Genomic DNA, 20,342 nt, shown 5'->3' on the forward strand with positions numbered 1-20,342 from the left:
TAGCTACAATCTGAAGTATGTGTTCTTTAAAATGACACCAAGCCTAAATCTGTGGCAAAGCATTTGATTGGCTTTCGTTTAAGTTGAAGACGCAATTTTCATGTCTCTATGTTTAAAAAAAGTGAATGGGTGAAAATCAACACAAAAACTAAAAGGGAGCCGATGTAGATTTTCCCAAACTGTTCTCAGCGGTATTTTAGATATGCTGCAGTTTATTTAGGTTTATTAGATTTTGAAATGCCTAAAAGCAAAGCATTGCATTAGTCAATGCGGTACAAAATCAAACTGTTCTACTAATATTTCTGCCAGTGTACAGGAAAGCGTGGAGGAGATACGAGAAACGTTCTTGAGGTGAAAAAATGAAGTAACTTAACCTGTTGTCGCTACAGTGAAAGATCTTACTTGTGAGCGAAGGCAGAGGGAATAGCGAAGGGGAAGAGGAAGACTGTCATGCCCAGATCGCTGATGGAGAGGTTGATGATGAAGAGCTCCGCCGGTTTTAGAGACGATTTCTTACGATAAGCGACAAACAGCAGAGTGGAGTTTCCCATCAAAGAAAGCACACCTAAAAAAACGAAACAAGACAAAATAAATAAGAGAAAGACATAAAAAAGACAAAGAAATAATAAAAATAATACATAATAATAAAAAAATAACAAGAAACAATAATGATAGTAATAATGGTAATAAATAATATAAGCGGTTTAAACAGTTGTGTGGTAAAAGTCTGTGAATATAAGCAGCTTCTAATGGTAAAAATGTATTCATTATTTTTTTATAATCACTCTTGATTAAAAACTTTGCAGAAACACTGTAATTGATATTTTCCCTTTGTACGCATCATCAGAGGAGGAAAGCCCCGCCCATTATTGACGATCGCTCCCTCATTAGCATAGGATCTAGTCTTGATTTTATACAAACCAGGCTCTCTGCAGATACATAACCAGGTTTACATTTTTTGGGAACAGTGAAATACGTAACCTAAAGGCCCGTGCACACCGAGACGGTTTTTTTGCTTGCTTTTTTCCGTCGACGTTTAACGCCTCGTGACTAAATAAAGGGCGTCAATGTGATCGTGCACACCAACGCGCAAAACGGCAGGCGCAAAAGCGTCATAAAAAAAAAGCCTCATGCTCGTTTTTTTGTTTTGACGCGCCGTGTCAAAACCTTCTCCATCAATCAGATTGACCCTTTTGTTCATGTGCACGGAGCTGCTGAAGTTACAGTAAACAGCACTTGGAGGCGCTCAAGCGCAAAACTGTCAATGCGAGCGCACATTGAAGAAGATGCCCAGAGGCGATGTGAACGTGGAGCTGCTTATTGCACTGGTGAACAATAATCATTTCTTCAATCGCTAGAGTTGGAGCTGCTACTTGAAGCATCCATAACAACCAGCGTGTCAACTTTGTCTTCGTATTCTGTGTTACAAGCGGGTGTCAGAAACTTAAAGGCGTGTAGAAGTGATTCTGCATACTCTGTTTGACGCCAGTGAAAATCGCTGGGGTTTAAATCCAGAAAAACGTTTTGAAAAACGGTGACGCTAAACACAAACGAAAAGTATCCCGGTGTTTACGAGCCTTTAGGTACAGGGCTGAATTAACCAATGGGCATTATGGGCACAGGCCCAGGGGCCCCTGCGAGGGGGGAAAAATGCCGATTTTGGAGTGTCTATTTAGGCTAAGCGCAGATAGCACACCTCCTTGGAAAGAGCTAGCTAAGTGATTCACACCTATCACCGTTTAATTGACAGTGATAACATAAGTAACGAGCGCAAATGACAGCAGCGTGAATGGCGTAGCTTGTAAAGCGCATGTTTTGACGCAATCGATCATGAACCCGGTTCAAATCCAGCATCTGATGAACTGATGATCTTCTTTTTTCCCCCACTACATATCTGATTTTGCCAACTCTTCATCACGAGGAAGACAAGTAGGAATCATTAATAAGTGTGTGTATTATGGAGGACTCGGATTCATTGAACTGGATTGGAGAGGTGTTATCCAAATCACATGTATTATAAGTTTGTAGAAGTTATACATTAAAAATACCCTTAAATAATACATTTTTTTAGAACTGCTTCAGTGAACTTGAACAAGTATATTAAAATCCATTAATTTCCCCTAGTTGTATTAGTATTTTTTTTTCAAAGTGTGCTTTAAATGCTTTCAAAATTAGTTAAATCTCTGTAGACTAGACATATATGTACTGTATATCATTTACTTTAAAAGTGCAGCCAATACATTATAGATTCATTGTATTTAACAAGTATTATTTTAATCCTATTTTTTAATTCAACTATATTAAAGACCAGGTAGGGGGCCTACAAGACATTGTGCCCAGGGGCCTCTGAATTCTTAATCCGGGCCTGCTTAGGTATGTCTGCCTATAGTTTTTGTGCTTGCAAATCCACCAAAGGCCAGTGTGTATGCTTTTTGACGATCACAAAATCCTCTCACACGTCCTCTTCTCGTGTAAGTCCACCAGAGGGCGCAATATACACTTCAGCCGTCCAGGGGTGCGTTTCCCAAACAACGGCGTTACTCACGGCTGAACTATCATAGTATGATGCATCGTTTGGGAAAAGAATGATGTAGTGACGAGTGTTTCCCAAAACCCGTAGTTTCTCCGTCACAGATCCATTGTTTGTACCATGTTAGTTATAACTTAAAACGCCCATAAACGCTCTAAACGCGGTGATAATTTCTTTAGAGAAATACTCTCATTTTAAACTTACCAAAGATGGAGTAGATGGTTCCCAGGAGCAAATCATTCTCTTTGGATATTTTGGACTGAAACAGGTCAGTTTCAGACGAGTTTTCCATCTGCACAGAAGAAGACCAACACATAAGAGCAGTCAAGCAGCATGGATTTCTTTTGTCTTCCTTCCTCTTTTAAATGTTAAAGTTGTCGCGTTCTGCTTTTCCCCAGAATTGATCAATGCATTGTCATTAGCACTTGCTTTAGACTAAAGATGAGGCGCTCTCCGGAAACCAGACTCTCAGTGTACACAACGTGAACAAATACATGAACTCAACACATACACACACACACAGAGGGGGTCGCCACAGTGGAATGAACCGCCAACTCATCCAGCATATGTTTTACACAGCGGATGCCCTTCCAGCTGCAACCCATCACTGGGAAACATCCATTCACACTATACCCAAATTCAGCCTACCCAATTCACCTATAGCACACGTCTTTGGATTGTGGGTTAGCCCGGAGCACCTGGAACGGCATCCGCTGCATAAAACAAATGCTGGATAAGTTGGCGGTTCATTCCACTGTGTCGACCCCAGATTATTAAGGGACTAAGCCGAAAAGAAAATGAATGAATAAATTGTTAATCAACATAAACTGTTAGTAGCACGTTCGCCTTACAACAAGAAGGTCGCTTGTTCGAGCCTCGGCTGGGTCAGTTGACATTTCTGTGTGGCGTTTGCATGTTCTCCGCGTATTCATGTGGGCTTCCTCCGGGTGCTCCGGTTTCCCCCACAGTCCAAAGACATGTGCTATAGGTGAATTGGGTATGCTAAAAAGGACCTTAGTGTATGAGAATGAGTGTGTATGGTTGTTTTCCAGTGATTGGTTGCATGAAAGGGCATCTGCTGCATAAAAAAACATATTCTGGATAAGTTTGCGGTTCATTTTGCTGTGGTGACCCCTGACTAATAAAGGGACTAAGCCAAAAATAAAATGAATGTATGAACATTAACTGTGTGCGTTTTTCTTGTGCTCATTATTTAATATAGGCTCCCTCAAAACACACAGGCACACACAAGATGGACTTCCAGTGTGGATTATAATTTTATTATAATAATAAATGACTTTTTTTTTTTTTTTTTTAATTTTTTATTTGTCGACTCTCATTATTTTCTATAAATGGCGTTTGTGCTTTTACAGAATAGGAGTTGGTAAACATATTCAAGGGCGTGCACAGATGGGCAGCATTTTGATTGTACAGTTGAAGTCAGAATTATTAGCCCCCCTGAATTATTAGCGCCCCTGTTTATTTTTTCCCCCAATTTCTGTTTAATGGAGGGAAGATTGTTTCAACACATTTCTAATCATAATAGTTTTAAAAATGTATTTCTAACAACAGATTTATTTTCTTTTTGTCATAATGACAGTAAATAATATTTTACTTGATATTTTTCAAAACACTTCTATACAGCTTAAAGTGACATTTAAAGGCTTAACTAGGTTAATAAGGGTAATTAGGCAGGTTAGGGTAATTAGGCAAGTTATTGTATAACAGTAGTTTGTTCAGTAGATTATCGAAAAAAAAAAAATTAGCTTAAAGGGGCTAATAATTTTGTCCCAAAAATGTTTTTTAAAAAATTAAAAACTGCTTTTATTCTGGCTGAAATAAAACAAATAAGACTTTTTCCAGAAGAAAAAATATTATCAGACATACTGTGAAAATTTCCTTGCTCTGTTAAACATCATTTGGGAAATATTTAAAAAAGAAAATCAAAATCAAAAGGGGGCTAATAATTCTGACTTCAACTGTATATAGTGGGCCGCTCTGGCCCAAAATGTAAGGGCTGATTTTTGGTCCCAGTTCAGCGCTAAAGCTTGATAGTGTGTTGGTTTGGTGGATCTAGAATTACACATAGATGCTACATCCTTTCCCTCTGCTGTGTTTAAGTGGACGATAGAGAATATTCAGAGGCAGCAGCACTTCCACTGCGCTCTCATTACCAACACATTTGCCTTCCTCCTCTTTCATCTTTAGCCTGCGGCTGCTGACCCAGAGGAATAAATCACACACAACAAATCTTCCAGCGCTGCACATCCGCCCTCTTAGCCCACGGCAACATTTTTTATTATACAAAATATCACTTTTGATATCAGGAACGTTTGTATGCATCCTACAACCAACAAATCAGCAATGCCTGTTCTGAAATGCCAACAACTGCTGCTTTGATTAATGGATGTGCGGGTGCGCTGTCAGAGTGATGCACTTGAAGACTTCCACACTGAAGGACAGCCATGCGTCCTGCCATTCAAGTCACTTTCCACATCCACAAGCAGTACAAATGAGATGACTAAACATCTGCCTGTAATCCAGCATCTCATGATATCATTACTCCACAGCCTTAGATTACAAATGCTTTCTTACCACCAATGGAAAGTCTCTCTGCTTTTATTAGATCAGCTGTCTGTGCGTTCGCTTTGAGTTTCGCTGCTGGGTGACTTTGAGTGAAAACAATTCATTCATTCATTCATTTTCTTGTCGGCTTAGTCCCTTTATTAATCCAGGGTCGCCACAGTGGAATGAACCGCCAACTTATCCAGCAAGTTTTTACGCAGCGGATGCCTTTCCAACTGCAACCCATCTCTGGAAAACATCCACATTCACACACACACTCATACACTACGGACAATTTAGCCTACCCAATTCACCCGTACTACATGTTTTTGGACTGTGGGGGAAACCGGAGCACCTGAAGGAAACCCATGCGAAGGCAGGGAGAACATGCAAACTCCACACAGAAACGCCAACTGAGCCGAGGTTCGACCTAGCAACCCAGCGACCTTCTTGCTGTGAGGCGACAGCACTACCTACTGCGCCACTGCCTCGCCCTGAGTGAAAACAATTCATTCATTTCTACACAACCAGTCAGTTGAGCAGAGGACCTTTAACGCGCTGCATGTAGTTTGTCCTCTGAATAGTTTGTTTAATCCTTGATGAACTTATTTACAAGTTTAAACTGATTATCAACATTTTATATATGTCGGCTACTGTAAGTAGTTCTTATATTATGCTATGTGAGTGATTCAGTGATGGAGTTTGCATGTTCTCCCTGTGTTGGTGTGGGTTTCCTTCGGATGCTTCGTTTCCCCCACAGTCCAAACACATGCGCTATAGGTGAATTGGGTCAACAAAATTCTGCATAGTGTGCGAATGCAAGAGTGTATGGGTGTTTCCCAGTAATGGGTTGCGGCTGGAAGGGTATTGGCTGTGTAAAGCACATGCTGGAATAATTGGTGGTTCATTCCGCTGTGGTGACCCCTGATAAATAAGGGACTAAACAGAGGGAAAATAAGTGTGGTTTATTCATAAACTAATTTCGAGAGGATCACGTGCTTATGATCAACACGGCTGGCTCCTTATTAGCTCCGTAATCTGCCCTATTAGATGATTAGGGAAGCATTATAAATAATCTGAGTTTTTCACTCCAGTTATCTTCGTCTTCTAACGGGAGGGAGCCCCGGGCTCGAGGATATTACGAGCTCAGGGCTCTCTCCCGGGACAGCATGCCAAATACGCTTTGATTATCAGCTAAGTGTGAACTCTTGAAATGAATGAATGATTAAGTATTTTCTTTTTAAAGGCCACCATTCAGGAAACATCAAGTTTGGAATCTGTTTGGACAGAAATGTGTGTAGGGACAGTTTGTCCACAGTTATATTGGAGTAATATAAACACAACAAGTCTCTTTACTGACAATAAAAGATGATCCAAGCATACCAGTTATCATATGTCCTAGATCATGAAGTGTTTAATAGCAACATTGGCAGGAAAATGTGCATTTAGATTTCAAAGAAAATATCTTAATATTAAAAAGGAATCATAAGTTTGATCCTATCAATGTCATAATGAATGCCTTTAAATAATGTAGCCTAGTTGCCTTTTAAATAATTAATAATAATAATTCCTTACACTTATATAGCGCTTTTCTGGGCACTCAAAGCGCTTTACACAATGGGGGGGATCTCCTCATCCACCACCAGTGTGCAGCATCCACCTGTAAGACGCGACGGCAGCCATTTTGCGCCAGACCGCACACCACACACCAGCTGATTGGTGGAGAGGAGACAGTGATGAAGCCAATTGAATATGGAGATGGTTAGGAGGCCATGATGGATGAAGGCCAGTGGGCAGATTTGGCCAGAATGCCGGGGTTAAACCCCTACTCTTTTCGAAGGACATCCTGGGATTTTTAACGACCACAGAGAGTCGGGACCTCAGTTTAATGTCTCATCCGAAAGACGACGCTCACTAAGCAGTATAGCATCCCCATCACTATACTGGGGCATTAGGACCCACACAGACCCACAGGTTGGGCGCCCCCTGCTGGCCTCACTAACACCACTTCCGGTAGCCACCTAGCTTTCCCATGTGGTCTCCCATCCAGGTACTGACCAGGCGCAGCCCTGCTTAGCTTCAGTGGGCGACCATGAGAGATTTGCAGAGAGCTAGCTGCTGGCTAATGATTAATGATGAACAGACTATTTCTGTCAATTCGCATCCCGTCCCTTTGTGCCCTCTCCCTGTCTTCATAGTCGTAAACTGTGGTCATACCTAAAAAACACGTTCTTTCTCCTTTACAGCGGCGGTGGTACAAGGTGCGGCGGTAATGGCCATATTAAAGTGTCACCTACTGTATGTTTTTGATTGTTTAATACAAGAAGACACTGTTTTACTGTTGTTCTGTCATATCCAAGTGAAGCTTTTAGCTTTAGACCTTCTAATTGCATTTTTTATGTTATGTCTTAGAATGAATAGCTTTTTGTCGTAAAAGCCTTTGGATGAAAGCAACAGCTAAATGAGTGAATGTAAATGCACCCATGTGTTTTGACATTTTTCCCCTGATTAGTTTTTCTGTGAATTACATGAAATTACATTAGAGTGTAAGCACAATTTTTTTCCCAGCTTGCAGCCTAGCACACAGTTTATGTTAAAGAGCTTTCAAAGGCTTTCTTTCCATGTTTCCAAAAGCCCTCTTTTAAATTCTCCTCCAGTTTTCATTTTTCTTCCTGCATAGAAGCAACTGGCGGCTCAGAAACATTAGGAACTAACTTCTAACACCATAAACAAACCAGGCTCATTGAAAATACATGCCTTAGACAACACTTTATTTTGCGAAACATCAAATATGTTCCTCTGGGTGCCTTTCATTTCATGTTTCAGACTACAAATCCAATAGGGGATGATGTCTACATATCCCAAACTAACTGTATCAATATCGACTGATACACAATTGAAAATTGATTTGTAAAACATTAAACACTACACTGTAAAAAAAAAGAAAGAAAAAAGAAAAAAAAGAAAAAAGTTTATTTTTGGCAGCTGGGCTGCTGGAAAAAAAACATAAAATAACGGCTGTTAAATTACAGAAATATACTGTAAAATAACATCTATTAAATTACAGAAATTTCGAGACTCGCTGCAGAGCCATTTGAGCAGAGCTGAGCTCCAGTGAGGGGGAGCATGAGCTCTCGCTCCTCCTCTTTTAAGCTGTTTTAATGCACACACCAACCCCACCCCTAACCCTACCCCCAGTGACATCACTCGCAGAAGAAGTGCAAGAAAGGAGGAGCGAGAGCTCAAGCTCCCCCTCGCTGGAGCTCAGCTCTGCCCAAATGGCTCTGCAGTGAGCACCACTTGGAAATTTCCCTAAATTAAAATTTCTGGTAAATTTCTGTAATTTAATAGTAATTTAGTTATTTTATGGTAATTTCTTGTAATTTAACGGCTGCTATTTTACGTTTTTTTTCCAGCTCCCCAGATGAATTGGAAAAAATTATGAATTTTATTATACAGTCCGGGGTGTGTGTGTGTGTGTGTGTGTATACAGTTGAAGTCAGAATTATTCGCCCCCTTTTGATATTTATTTTCTTTTTTAAATATTTCCCAAATGATGTTTAACAGAGCAATGAAATTTTCACATTATATCTGATAGTATTTTTTGTTCTAAAGAAAGTCTTATTTGTTTTATTTCGGCTAGAATAAAAGCAGTTATTAATTTAAAAAAAAAACATTTTTGGGACAAAATTATTTGCCCCTTTAAGCTAATTTTTTTCGATAGTCTACAGAACAAACCATTGTTATACAATAACTTGCCTAATTACCCTAACCTGCGTAGTTCACCTTATTAACCTAGTGAAGCCTTTAAATGTCACTTTAAGCTGTATAGAAGTGTCTTGAAAAATATCTAGTCAAATATTATTTACTGTTATCATGGAAAAGATAAAATAAATCAGTTATTAGAGACGAGTTATTAAAACTGTTATGCTTAGAAATGTGCTGAAACAATTCTACCAGAACAGAACAGAAATTAGGGAAAAAAATAAACAGGGGCGCTAATAATTCAGGGGGGCTAATAATTCTTCAACTGTATATATATATATATATATATATATATATATATATATATATATATATATATATATATATATATATATATATATATATATATATATATATATGTCACTTTAAACTGTATAGAAGTGTCTTAAAAAATGTCCAGGCAATTATTATTTACTGTCATCATGGCAAAGAAATTTCAACCATTAAATAGATTTAATTAGATCAGATTTCTGCCTTCTTACTTTGTTTTATGAGAAACATTATGAGGCTTTCATGAATTTGGTCCGCGAGTGATCTACATGAGCTACAAAGCCAAAGAGTCTCTTTCAAAGAGCGAGAGAAAATGAAGAAAATTAATTGGAAATATGTAAGGCTAGATGAGGTTAGATGAAGACCGATACGAGCTGCCATGAATAATAAATAGAGAAAGGATATTCAGACGATTTTAATTAGAGCCAATGAAACAAGGGACTAAAGTTAGAACAATAAGCCTGATTATGTAAACAGGACATGGGCGATTATTTTCCATCCCCGAAGGAGCATATGGAAAGACTGCCATGTCCTATAGCTCCAGTGCATCCTCCACAAGAACATAGAGAGATCTGTAGAAGCCCTATCCTTAGCAGCTGCTCTATTTATATTAATAAACTCTCCATTTGTACAGCTTTCTCTCACCGAAGCCCTCTTCATACTGACGGATTATTTACGGCCAAAAACCTGATCACAGCCTGTCTTCAAAACACAAGGGGGATTCAGCAGGAATGACTTACACCCACTGATGGCGGTGCTTATTTGCACATGTTGTCTGCATTGTTTTTGGCTTCCTTTTCACTTAAAGGATTATGCAAATTAGGTAAAGGCAAAAACGCTCCCTTCCCAAAAAATCCCTGCTGAACGCAAGGTTATAAAGCATCTAGTCTAGTATAGTCTAGTCATATCTGGTTTACTTTAAACCACGTGAAGCAGGCATCTGAATTTGTAAACCATTCTGGCCCATACAATCAGATTTTGCTTGGCCCACATGGCACGTTTAATTAAGGTACATGACTGGACCAAATCTGGTTTCCAGACAATGGCCAAACATTCACCATATGTGGGCCAAGTCTCAGCCAAGTTGATAAGCCATACCTGGGCCAGATATCCGTGTTTGGCCAATGTCTGGAAGCCAGACTTGGTGTGTCACAACTGCAATGTAATTAATAAACCCCTACACCAATGGTCAAAAACCCAATTCCTGGAGGGCCGCAGCTCTGCATAGTTTAGCTCCAACCACTTCAGACTCACACCTGCTTTAGGTTTGCTCATTCAGTAGTTCTCTTGCGTCATACCGAGTGCTCTGTTTCTTTAGAAGTTGATGCTATGCTTAAGCTTTGAGGCCGCACAAAATAATATTATTTCTCTGTCTGCTGAATGGATTACCTGAGGATGCATACATCCCACCAATCAGCCCTAAAACACTGAATAAATATCCCTCCATCCACGCCTTCAAGTCTCCTTTCCAAATCCATTTTCCTGTGAAGTTTAGTGAAGGACAGAACTGTTATACAACAGCTTTATGAGTCATTTACAGCAAATCAAACTCTGTTTACCCTTTCCACCTCCCAATTAAAAATGATATAAGTACTGGACTTCATTAAATACTAATAAAACATATCTGATAAACCACTACCCTCATTAGCTGCACAACGCAGAGACTAGAGATTGAAGAAATCAAAAGTGTGGCATGCGTAATTAACCTTGACCATTCTTCAAGGTTTAAAACCAATTAACAAAACCACCACTGTTAAAAGAGGCTAGAGACTGCACAGTTTACAAATATACAGTTAAATCAGCCTCTCCAGCCACTGGGTTTTTTAATGGGCTAGGAGCTGTTCAATTTACCCCATCGCGTTTACACTGTTAGAGCAATCTGATCGAATACAAAGTGGACAAGCTCAAAATGTTTTACACCACGATCGCACATGTACTTATTGTTGTCTATTTGTGATCAAATAATTGAAAACGCATCTTAAAACCAGGTGCGAACAGGGTCCAAGTAACCTCAGGCCCTGTTTACACTAGTGCGTTTTAGTTTTAAAACGGCGTTGTAGAATGAAAACGATCCGCGTCCACACTCGCGTTTTACCCAGCGTTTCTGAACTGCTCTCCGTCCACACCAAAACGCTGAAAACGCACATCACGTGACCACACACACACTCTCGGGCAAGCGCTCCAGCATTTCTACCCAGATGAGAGCTCTGCTTGTCGGACTGCTCATCAAGCATCTCCCGCTGGATCTGATCTCACTATATTTGCTAAACGTGATATTTCATTCATGTTGTTGTCTTTATCTAACGACATAGGCCAATTCCCTGACTTTGGTCATTGGAATCTATTACTTGTTCACGGGTAACATGTTTTGGTTAAGCGCAAAGATAAGTTAATGATTAATCCAGGTACATTGACTGATCGCTTGCCTTTATTTTCTACAATGTATAAACTTACTGTATGTTATACTTTTATAATTATCGATTATTAAAACTGTTATTCAGCAAAAGAGAGGGTGTGTTTCGTATTTTCACTGAAATTGAAAGGAGGCAGTTGTTATCGGCTCCGTTTTGTTATAAATATCCACACAGTGAAGATGACGCTCATATATGCAGCACGACGCCTCAACATTTCTGCTGTCTGTTAAGTTGCTAATATTAAAATGAAAATAGGCAGTTCCTTAAATCATGTTTACATTTTATTGTTGAGAAAGTGAAACAACGTAGCCAGGGTGATGTGAATGAAGTTATAAAGTACACTGTTCCCTTTGAAGATTTACGCGTGTCCTCGGTATGTTTTCCATATCAAACTGAGAAGAGGGAGACTGCAGCCTTGATCAAACTTGCGAAGTCTGAACTTACAAGAAGAGGATGCGAGACTGAACTGTGTGTGGGCTACTTAATATTGAGGAAAAGCCCCAATCAGATAGGCGAACGTCAGCAGCCCCGCCTCTGTTTTCAGATGTCTCCGTCTTTCCCCATCCACATTAAGACGGAGCAACAGCGTTTTAGAATGAAAACGGCCTCTCCAGCGTTTCCAAAAAGCTCCGTTTTCGGCGCTCGAGAACTCCGGCGTAGTGTGGACAGATGGCGTAACCGTAGCAAAACTTATGCGTTTTCAAACTAAAACGCACTAGTGTAAACGGGGCCTCAGTGTTCTGGGTTTGTATTATTGAGATTTGGGTATGTCAGCCTCCTCTCTGTCATGGTCACACATGGAAGACAAAACAGAATAAACTTCAAGGGTGTTTATTCACACGTAGCAACAACAAAGGGAAGGTGATGCAGGTGAATGGCGTTGCAGAGAGTGATCGATCTCACACTCAAACAGTTCAGTGGTTAAGCTCGGTACTTTGGTAATACGCCAACATAAGAATAGCCACATCCCTCAAACAGGAATATTTGCATTTGCAAGAGAACATCCACGGAAGAACACAGGAGAATCCAGGAGCGAAGACGAGGAGTACCATGTGTCTTTGATGTCAGCCAAAGACTGAGTGAGTGAGGTGAGTATTTATAGTGACTGGTGATTGCAGGTGCAGGTGAGAAGTAATCAGGGAATACGGGAGGTTTCCTGGAGGTTCGGTGCCCTGCAGGGTTTAGCTCCAACTTGGCTCAACACACCTGCCTCGGTGTTTCAAGTAAACCTAGTAAGACCTTGATTAGCTTGTTCAGCTGTGTTTGATTGGGGTTGGGGGGTGCCATTGCAGTGGTGTCCTCCAAACTCTGGAATAAATTGCTTCTCTATGTTAGGCAGGCTGCAACCCTTTCTGTTTTTAAATCTAGTCTTAAAAGCCATGTTTACTCTTTGGCTTTTAATACTGTGACCCCGCTGGTCCTCCACCACCCAACCCGCTCCGAGCTGGCGACTTTCCGCATGGGAGTCGGTTACTCTACCAAGGAGGCTAAAGACCATGGCCACTAGCGTCTCTCGCTAGAGCACCTTTAGAGGTCAGAGGAGTGAGGTTTATCTGCACAGCACCTACTGGCTGACCTCCATTACACTCACCACCCTAAACCTTACTCCCATCCGGGTCACAGCACCAATGTAACCCCACTGGTTCTACGCCACCCAACCCGATCCAAGCTAGTATCAAACCAGCGACATTCCGGATGGGAGTCGGTTGCTCCAACAAGCAGGCTAAAGACCATGGCCTCTAGCATCTGTTGCTAGAGCACCTTTAGAGGTCAGAGGAGTGAGGTTTACAATACCATATGAGAGTCATCTGTCTGTTGTATTTGTCCTTTGTTTTAGATGGTGTATGTGTGTACAGCACTTTGATAAGCACTTGTTGTTTTTAAAAAGCGCTTTATAAATTAACCTCAACTTGACTTTGAAACATATGTTAAAAACACACATTTTTAACTTTGAGGCAGTGATTGTAAAGCTCAGTTGCAAAGGTACAATGAAGAAGAATCAAAAAACCCTATTAACACTGATACACTATGCGCATAGCCCACAAGATATGTGCATCCCTAATGTGCATTAATGATCATCTATCATGCATTTTAGCCTGTAAAGTGTGAAATAAAAATAGTTTTTCTGAAATGCAGTAAAACATTAGTCTGGATGAGGAGCCTTTTCATTATAAAACTGTTTAAAAATGAAAACACACCAGTGTAAATGCAAGCTTAATAAGAGCAGTTTCTTGCTCTTCAGGGAGACTGAAAGCAGAGAGAGAGAGAGAGAGTGTTGAGTGGATTGCCACCAGCTTCACTTTTGAATCACTTACAAGAGGAGCGTCTTGCAACAGATTAAGTGATTGACTTAATTTGTGTACAAGAATATTGAGCACACAATGCTGTCACATGACCATGCTGTTTGGTGTTCGTGTCCTTTGTTCTTTTTCCAGCTAAACACTTGCTTTCATGTCTACTCATTATTTCCCTCATTAGTCTGCTCAGCTATTCATTAGATTTCACCTTCTCTGTTTCTCCCTGCCTTTCTTCAGTTTCGGTTGGCTATTTTTTCTGCATTCATGGATTATGTTACACCCGGATATGTACGATATTTATGTATCTATGACCGAAATGCGATCTCTAGTGGACAGGAGCAGCCTCTGAAATGAGAGGCAGATTCAGAGTTCCACGTGAGGTTATTATTCATTCATTCATTTTCTTGTCGGCTTAGTCCCTTTATTAAACCGGGGTCACCACAGCGGAATGAACCGCCAACTTATCCAGCACGTTTTTTCGCAGTGGATGCCCTTCCAGCCGCAAACCATCTCTGGGAAAATGAGGTTATTAATTAGCAAATAAAATAAATATTACGAACATAACCATTAGGTCAGGGGTTTTCAAAGTGTGAGGCGCGCCTCCCCTGGGGGGCGCCAAAGCATGTCAGGGGAGGCGCGGGAAAAAATTTTATATAATAAAAATATAATTATTAAGTTTAATTATTATATGTATTTTTTATTATTTTAAACGTTTTAATTAAAGAAAGCTAAAAAAATAATACGTCAAAAATAAGAAAACCTTTTTTACGCAGAAGGCCATAGCTGTGAATTCGCTTCTGTTTGGCAAGCCCGCTAATACAGGTTTATGCCTGCTAATCATGCTGCTAATGCAATGGATCGGTTTTTGAGACCCCCTGATTCAAAGCCTTCAAGTTCAGGGCTTAAACCCAAAAGACGACGATATGATGATCAGTATTTGAGTTTAGGATTTACGTGGACAGGACCAGCTGATGAACCACGACCTTTATGTGTGGTTTGTCAAGATATTTTGGCTAATGACAGCATGAGACCCGCTAAACTTCAGCGACACCTTGAAACCAAGCATGAATTTTGTGTGTGTGTGCGTGCGTGTTTGGGAGGAGGGGGGCGCCAATGGATAAGTTGTGTCAAAAGGTAGGCCCACTGTCTTAGACTTTGAAAAACCCTGCATTAGGTAAACTGGTTACATTGTAACCCCATGTCCTAACAATACGCTATGTGATGTGTGACGTGCAGCCATTCAGATACTTACTGCACTCCAACAAAATGGTAAAGTTTACAATCTAAATGAAAGATATTAAACCTCTTTAACATTATTAAATGTAGATGCTGAATCACTGATATGTGTTAGCTTGCACTGAATCACAGATCTAAAGTTCAATTTAATTTTATTGTATGTATTTAACGCTGAACAAAAGCACACAATGTGTACCTGAGGTGATCAGTGTCAGTTTTCTGTTGTTCAGCTGCAAGAAATAGAAACTGTTTCTAAAATATCAATTTCAGGTATTGAACAGGTATCTTTCTTTCATGTGCCATTGTTTTTAGTTAGAACATGATTCAAATCAGCCTTTGCTGGTATTGTCAATCTGGCAACCTGCTCTTGCATGTGTTTTGAACAAGGATGTGCAATACCTAGTTCGACAACTGGCTGTTAAACTTACATACCGCACCTTTAAAGAAGATGTCTATCTGAATTTGTGGTTCATCGTAATTCATATAATGCAAGTCAATGATCACCGCTTTTTGAAGCATCATTAGTCATTTCATTTAAGCTGAAATTGCAGTTTCCTCAGAATTTTTTTTTGTTGCTTTAATATATATAATATATAATAAAGCATATATATTAATATATAATATATCAAATATTTTGCTTTAATCCTAAGTCTAATTTACTTCTAAAACAGCCACGTACAGTGCTGTATTCTTATGTCCATCATAATAGTCTTGTCACTGTTTAAAGTAAACAGTTTCATGACACACACCCTGATTCTTCTACACCTCATTGTGGATCCTCCATAGATGTGATACCCAAGCAATGATATAACTCTTGACTAAACTACTATACTACTATGTTTATAACAATGGAACTTGCAACCTTAGTTCCCAATAGTTTTGAGAAGCACACTCCAGGTCAGCAGTTGTTTATATATATATATAAGAACAACATATTATAACTTGACTTTTAGTTGATCATTTGGTAACAGAAGTATGAAAGGCAAAGGCCCTTTAGATTACATTAATTTTACCTTAGATAATATAGAATATAAAGTGATGGTGCAGTGGAAAAAGAAGGAATGTTGTGTATGACTACCATGAGCTTGGAGGACTGCATCCATACATCTCTGCAATGACTCAAATCACTTACTAATAACATCACTTGGAATGGCAAAGAAAGCGTTCTTGAAGGACACCCAGAGTTCATCACGATTCTTTGGATTCATCTTCAAGGCCTCCTTCTTCATCTTACCCCAGTGATGCTCAATAATGTTCATATCTGGTCAGTAGGCTGGCCAATCCTGGAGCACATTGACCTTCTTTGCTTTCAGGAGCTTTGATGTGGAGGCTGAAGAATGAGAAGGAGCGCTATCCTGCTAAAGAATTCACCCTTTCCTGTGGTTTGTAATGTAATGGGCAGCACAAATGTCTTGATACCTCAGGCTGTGGATGTTGCCGTCCACTCTGCAGATCTCTCGCACGGCCTGATACTGAATGTAACCCCAAACCATGATTTTTCCTTCACCAAATTTGACTGATATCTGTGAGAATCTTGGGTTGCAATAAGTCTTCTGCAATTCAACAGATAATTCATCAGAAAAGTCTACCTTCCGCCACATTTCCAAATGATCTACTGGAAGTCAATATATATTTAATGGGACAACAGAATGGACTGACACTCATAGATCAGTCAGATATAAACGGAGGACAGACGTTTGATGTGAGATAAAACTTGACTTCTAAGCAGGATCTGAGCACTGTTGTACTCTAGGGCAAATGCCAGATATCTATTCCTGTCAAGCGGCAGCTCAGCACACGACTGTCTTACAGCGGACAGACACAGGCTCTCTGCTCCATGTGTTGGTGTTCAGCCGGACCGCTGTTTGTTTTGATATTCGTTCTGCGAATCTGCTGCTGTATTGCCAATGGGCCGGCATCTGAGCACATGAATAAATCACCAGATCACCAGAGAAAAAACAGTGAAGTCAATATGAAGTGCTATTTGTAATCTAAATGATTCAGTAATATGGTATACTAGCCTTAGGGGAACCAATGTAGACCTGAAACAAAGCGAATGCCAAAATGTAACGACAAAAGCTTGCAACCTGCACTGAAGCCCATTTAGTAGCCCCTTTCACACATGCAGATTTTGTTCTAGACATAATGTCCAGTGAGGGTGAGGCTGTGGCGCAGTGGGTAGTGCTGTCGCCTCACAGCAAGAAGGTTGCTGGGTCGCTGGTTCGAACCTCGGCTCAGTTGGCGTTTCTGTGTGGAGTTTGCATGTTCTCCCTGCCTTCGCGTGGGTTTCCTCTGGGTGCTCCGGTTTCCCCTACAGTCCAAAGTCATGCGGTATAGGTGAATTGGGTTGGCTAAATTGTCCGTAGTGTGTGAATGTTTCCCAGAGATGGGTTGCGGCTGGAAGGGCATCCGCTGCGTAAAAACGTGCTGGATAAGTTGGCGGTTCATTCTGCTGTGGCGAACCCGGATTAATAAAGGGACAAGAAGCCGACAAGAAAATGAACGAATGAATGAAAATGTCCAGTGAATTGTAAAATGAAGCCTATTTTAAAAATACTGAGAAGTTGTAAAATGAACAGTTATAATAATAATAATACATTTTATTTGTAATGCGCTTTCTTATACTCAAAGCGCTACAGGCAAAATACTAAAACAATACAAGCAAAACAGCACAACAATAAAAGATGCAATGAAACAATAAAAATATGGACCATAGGATAAAAAAAAGTTAAACAAAATGATCATCCTAAATTAAAAGCAATGCTAAAAATAGAGTCTTAAGAAGTTTTTTTTAAAACAATCCAGAGAGGCAGCATTCCTTGGGTGGAGTATTAAGACACAGAAATGTATTTAAACTGTGTGAAAGCCTGTGTTCAGCAGACACTCGAACGACCTGTCTCTGTTGTTACTGATGCTGTAACAATAAACTGCTTTGCCTAAAGACTTCAGAGATCTCAGAATTTGTCATTTTTTGAAAAGTTTTACTTAAAGACTTAGAATATTTTTGCAGACCAGAATCTTTTTTTCCACAACAGTAAAGAATGAGTAAATGATGACAGAATGTTTCAACCCAAGCTCATTCTGGAAACGTAGCCCCGCGGATGTTTCTGGAGACCGCGATTTACGTGGCCGGAGGTATGTAAGGCCGCGTTTAGTTTTTTTATTTATTTTTTTATTTTTATTTTTATTTTTAAATTAGAATATGCAAAAATCATACAAATACAAGAAAACATCAACAAATAACAAATACAAAACAACGAAACAAAAACAAAACAAAAACAACAACAATATATTCAGGTACTGGTATGTGCGTGAGTGTGTGCGTGTAAGTGTGTGTATGCATGTAAAGGTAATTTGGTGGACAATTTGGCGTTTAGTTTTTTCGAGTGAACGCTGCGGGGCGGTGTGGCGCTGCTCCGCCCCTCCTCTTCGCACTCGCCAGCCGACGGCTTGCCTCCGAGTGGAGGGCTTTCCCGATGCAACCAGTTTGTCCGCTTAGCTCACAGCGTTGCGTCGGCGGAGCGGAGGCCCCGGAGGAGGAGCCGGCCGTGGGGACGATGACCAGGATCGAGTCCGGGGAACAGCGGTTCCGGAAATCAGGTAAGACGAAAAACGGAATCCGAAAAATAAGGGCGAGAACGCGGCGGGATCCGAAAACGCAGTCGAAATCGAAGACGAGGGCTTTTACTTTTTTTTTTTTTCTGGGCGGCTTTTGCGAACCGTCGCTCGGGTTTAGCGAAGGAGGAGGAGGAGGAGGAAGAGGAGGGTGTCCGGGTCGGCCGATCCGGCGGCTTTTCATGCGAGAACGGCGCGGGCGCGAACGGCACGCGCTCCTGAGAGGCGCCCGAGATGCGAAAAAGCGCGCACAGCGGCCTCTAGTGGATCCGCAAAAACAAAAACCGCTCGAATACGTACCTCCCGGGACGTAAATCGCGGTCCGCAGAAACATCCGCGGGGCTACGTTTCCACAATGAGCCCGGGTTGGAATGTTTAGTTTTGGGAGACCTATTGGCTTAATAACTTCTCTGGTTTTAGACAGCAATGCGAGCCAATTTTTTCGACAGAAACAGAGGCGTAACAGCGGGGGGGAGAGGAGCAGAAGAGAAACATCTTCTGTCTTTTTTGTAGCTGAACTATTCTCATTTCACAGAAATGCAACGAGGCCATGCTGGAGGAAGAAACCCACAGCTCATGACAGAGCAGGAACGACACATCATGAAAACAGTCATAACAAACAGCAGAATCCTTTTATGACAAGTGCAACAACACAGAATCACTGACAGCACGACACTCAGAAGCGTACATAGGCTGAGTTTATCCACTTATCCGCTCCAGAAAGCCATCAGATTCATATGAAGCAGCTTTAAAGAGCACCGTTTAAACAGGCGTCTGACAGAGATAAAGAGCCCTGTTATGAATATGTATTCTCCTGTCACTGGTACTGTATTCCAGGCTATTATACTTAATTTTCACTGCTCTAAATATGCTTATATTGTCAAACAATGATGCCTTGTCTGCTGTGTTTAATAGTTTTGCAAGAGAATTAAGGGCTTGGTATACCCAATACACCCGTATGGTATAGCCAAGACACCCCGTTGAGACTCTCGTCTCTGAGACGTATATTCTGCAACGTACTTCTCGGGTCAGGTATGCATCTCTAACTCTTTGATTAATCTTTGAGTAATGGATGTTGTATTTTTACAGTATCTCTAAATTGGCTTTCTGATAGTTTTATTATGTAATTGGCAAAATACAATTTGACCTCATTATGCCAATATAAAATGTTATATTTGACTAATTCTGAATTGTCCTGAAATCTTTTATATCCAGTAGATTAAGTGGAGTCTGCGCTACCATTATTTGATTAGAGACCCATTTGACAGAGTCGTTTTGGCTCGACTGCATGAAGATCTCCTAAATCATTCAATCGCTGATATTGGAAAGTTGTATGGAAATGACTAAATCAACTGCTCGTTTAGGATGAGTGAGCAGTTGGCAACCAGACTATTTGAGTATTAGTTAACCCTGCACCTTCTGACTAACTTCAGAGTGTTGAGATAGTAGCTGTTTCTCAATTCCAAGAACACAGAGAACGGCCTTGCGTTCTTGTGGAGATCGGTCTTGCCAGGTGTCCTCGGAAGAACGAACTCAGGAGACCGCGAGGGCAGAGAACGCGTCCTTCGAAAAATGAGATGCTGTGTTCTTCCTGATGGTCACATGACCTTCACTTGTTTTAAATGGTAAATTATTTAAACATTAAAGCCT

General features: G+C 40.5%; 1 protein-coding gene across 4 annotated transcripts in view; it reads right to left on the minus strand.

Annotated features, from left to right (window-relative positions):
• Positions 1-20,342, minus strand: part of opn7b (opsin 7, group member b) — a 108,867-nt gene that overhangs the window by 26,891 nt on the left and 61,634 nt on the right. For all 4 annotated transcript variants that reach the window (XR_015522567.1, XM_087304977.1, XM_087304976.1 and 1 more), the window contains 2 exon segments: positions 2,735-2,822; positions 403-565 (listed from right to left, as the gene is read on the minus strand). Coding sequence is in view for 3 of the 4 variants with exons in the window: in XM_087304977.1 (XP_087161103.1) it covers positions 403-565; positions 2,735-2,822 (251 nt within the window). In the remaining variant the exon portion in view is untranslated.

The sequence above is a fragment of the Danio rerio genome, chromosome 23, assembly GCF_052040795.2.
Source record: "Danio rerio strain M-AB ecotype USA chromosome 23, GRCz13ab, whole genome shotgun sequence".
NCBI classification, from domain to species: Eukaryota; Metazoa; Chordata; class Actinopteri; order Cypriniformes; family Danionidae; genus Danio; species Danio rerio.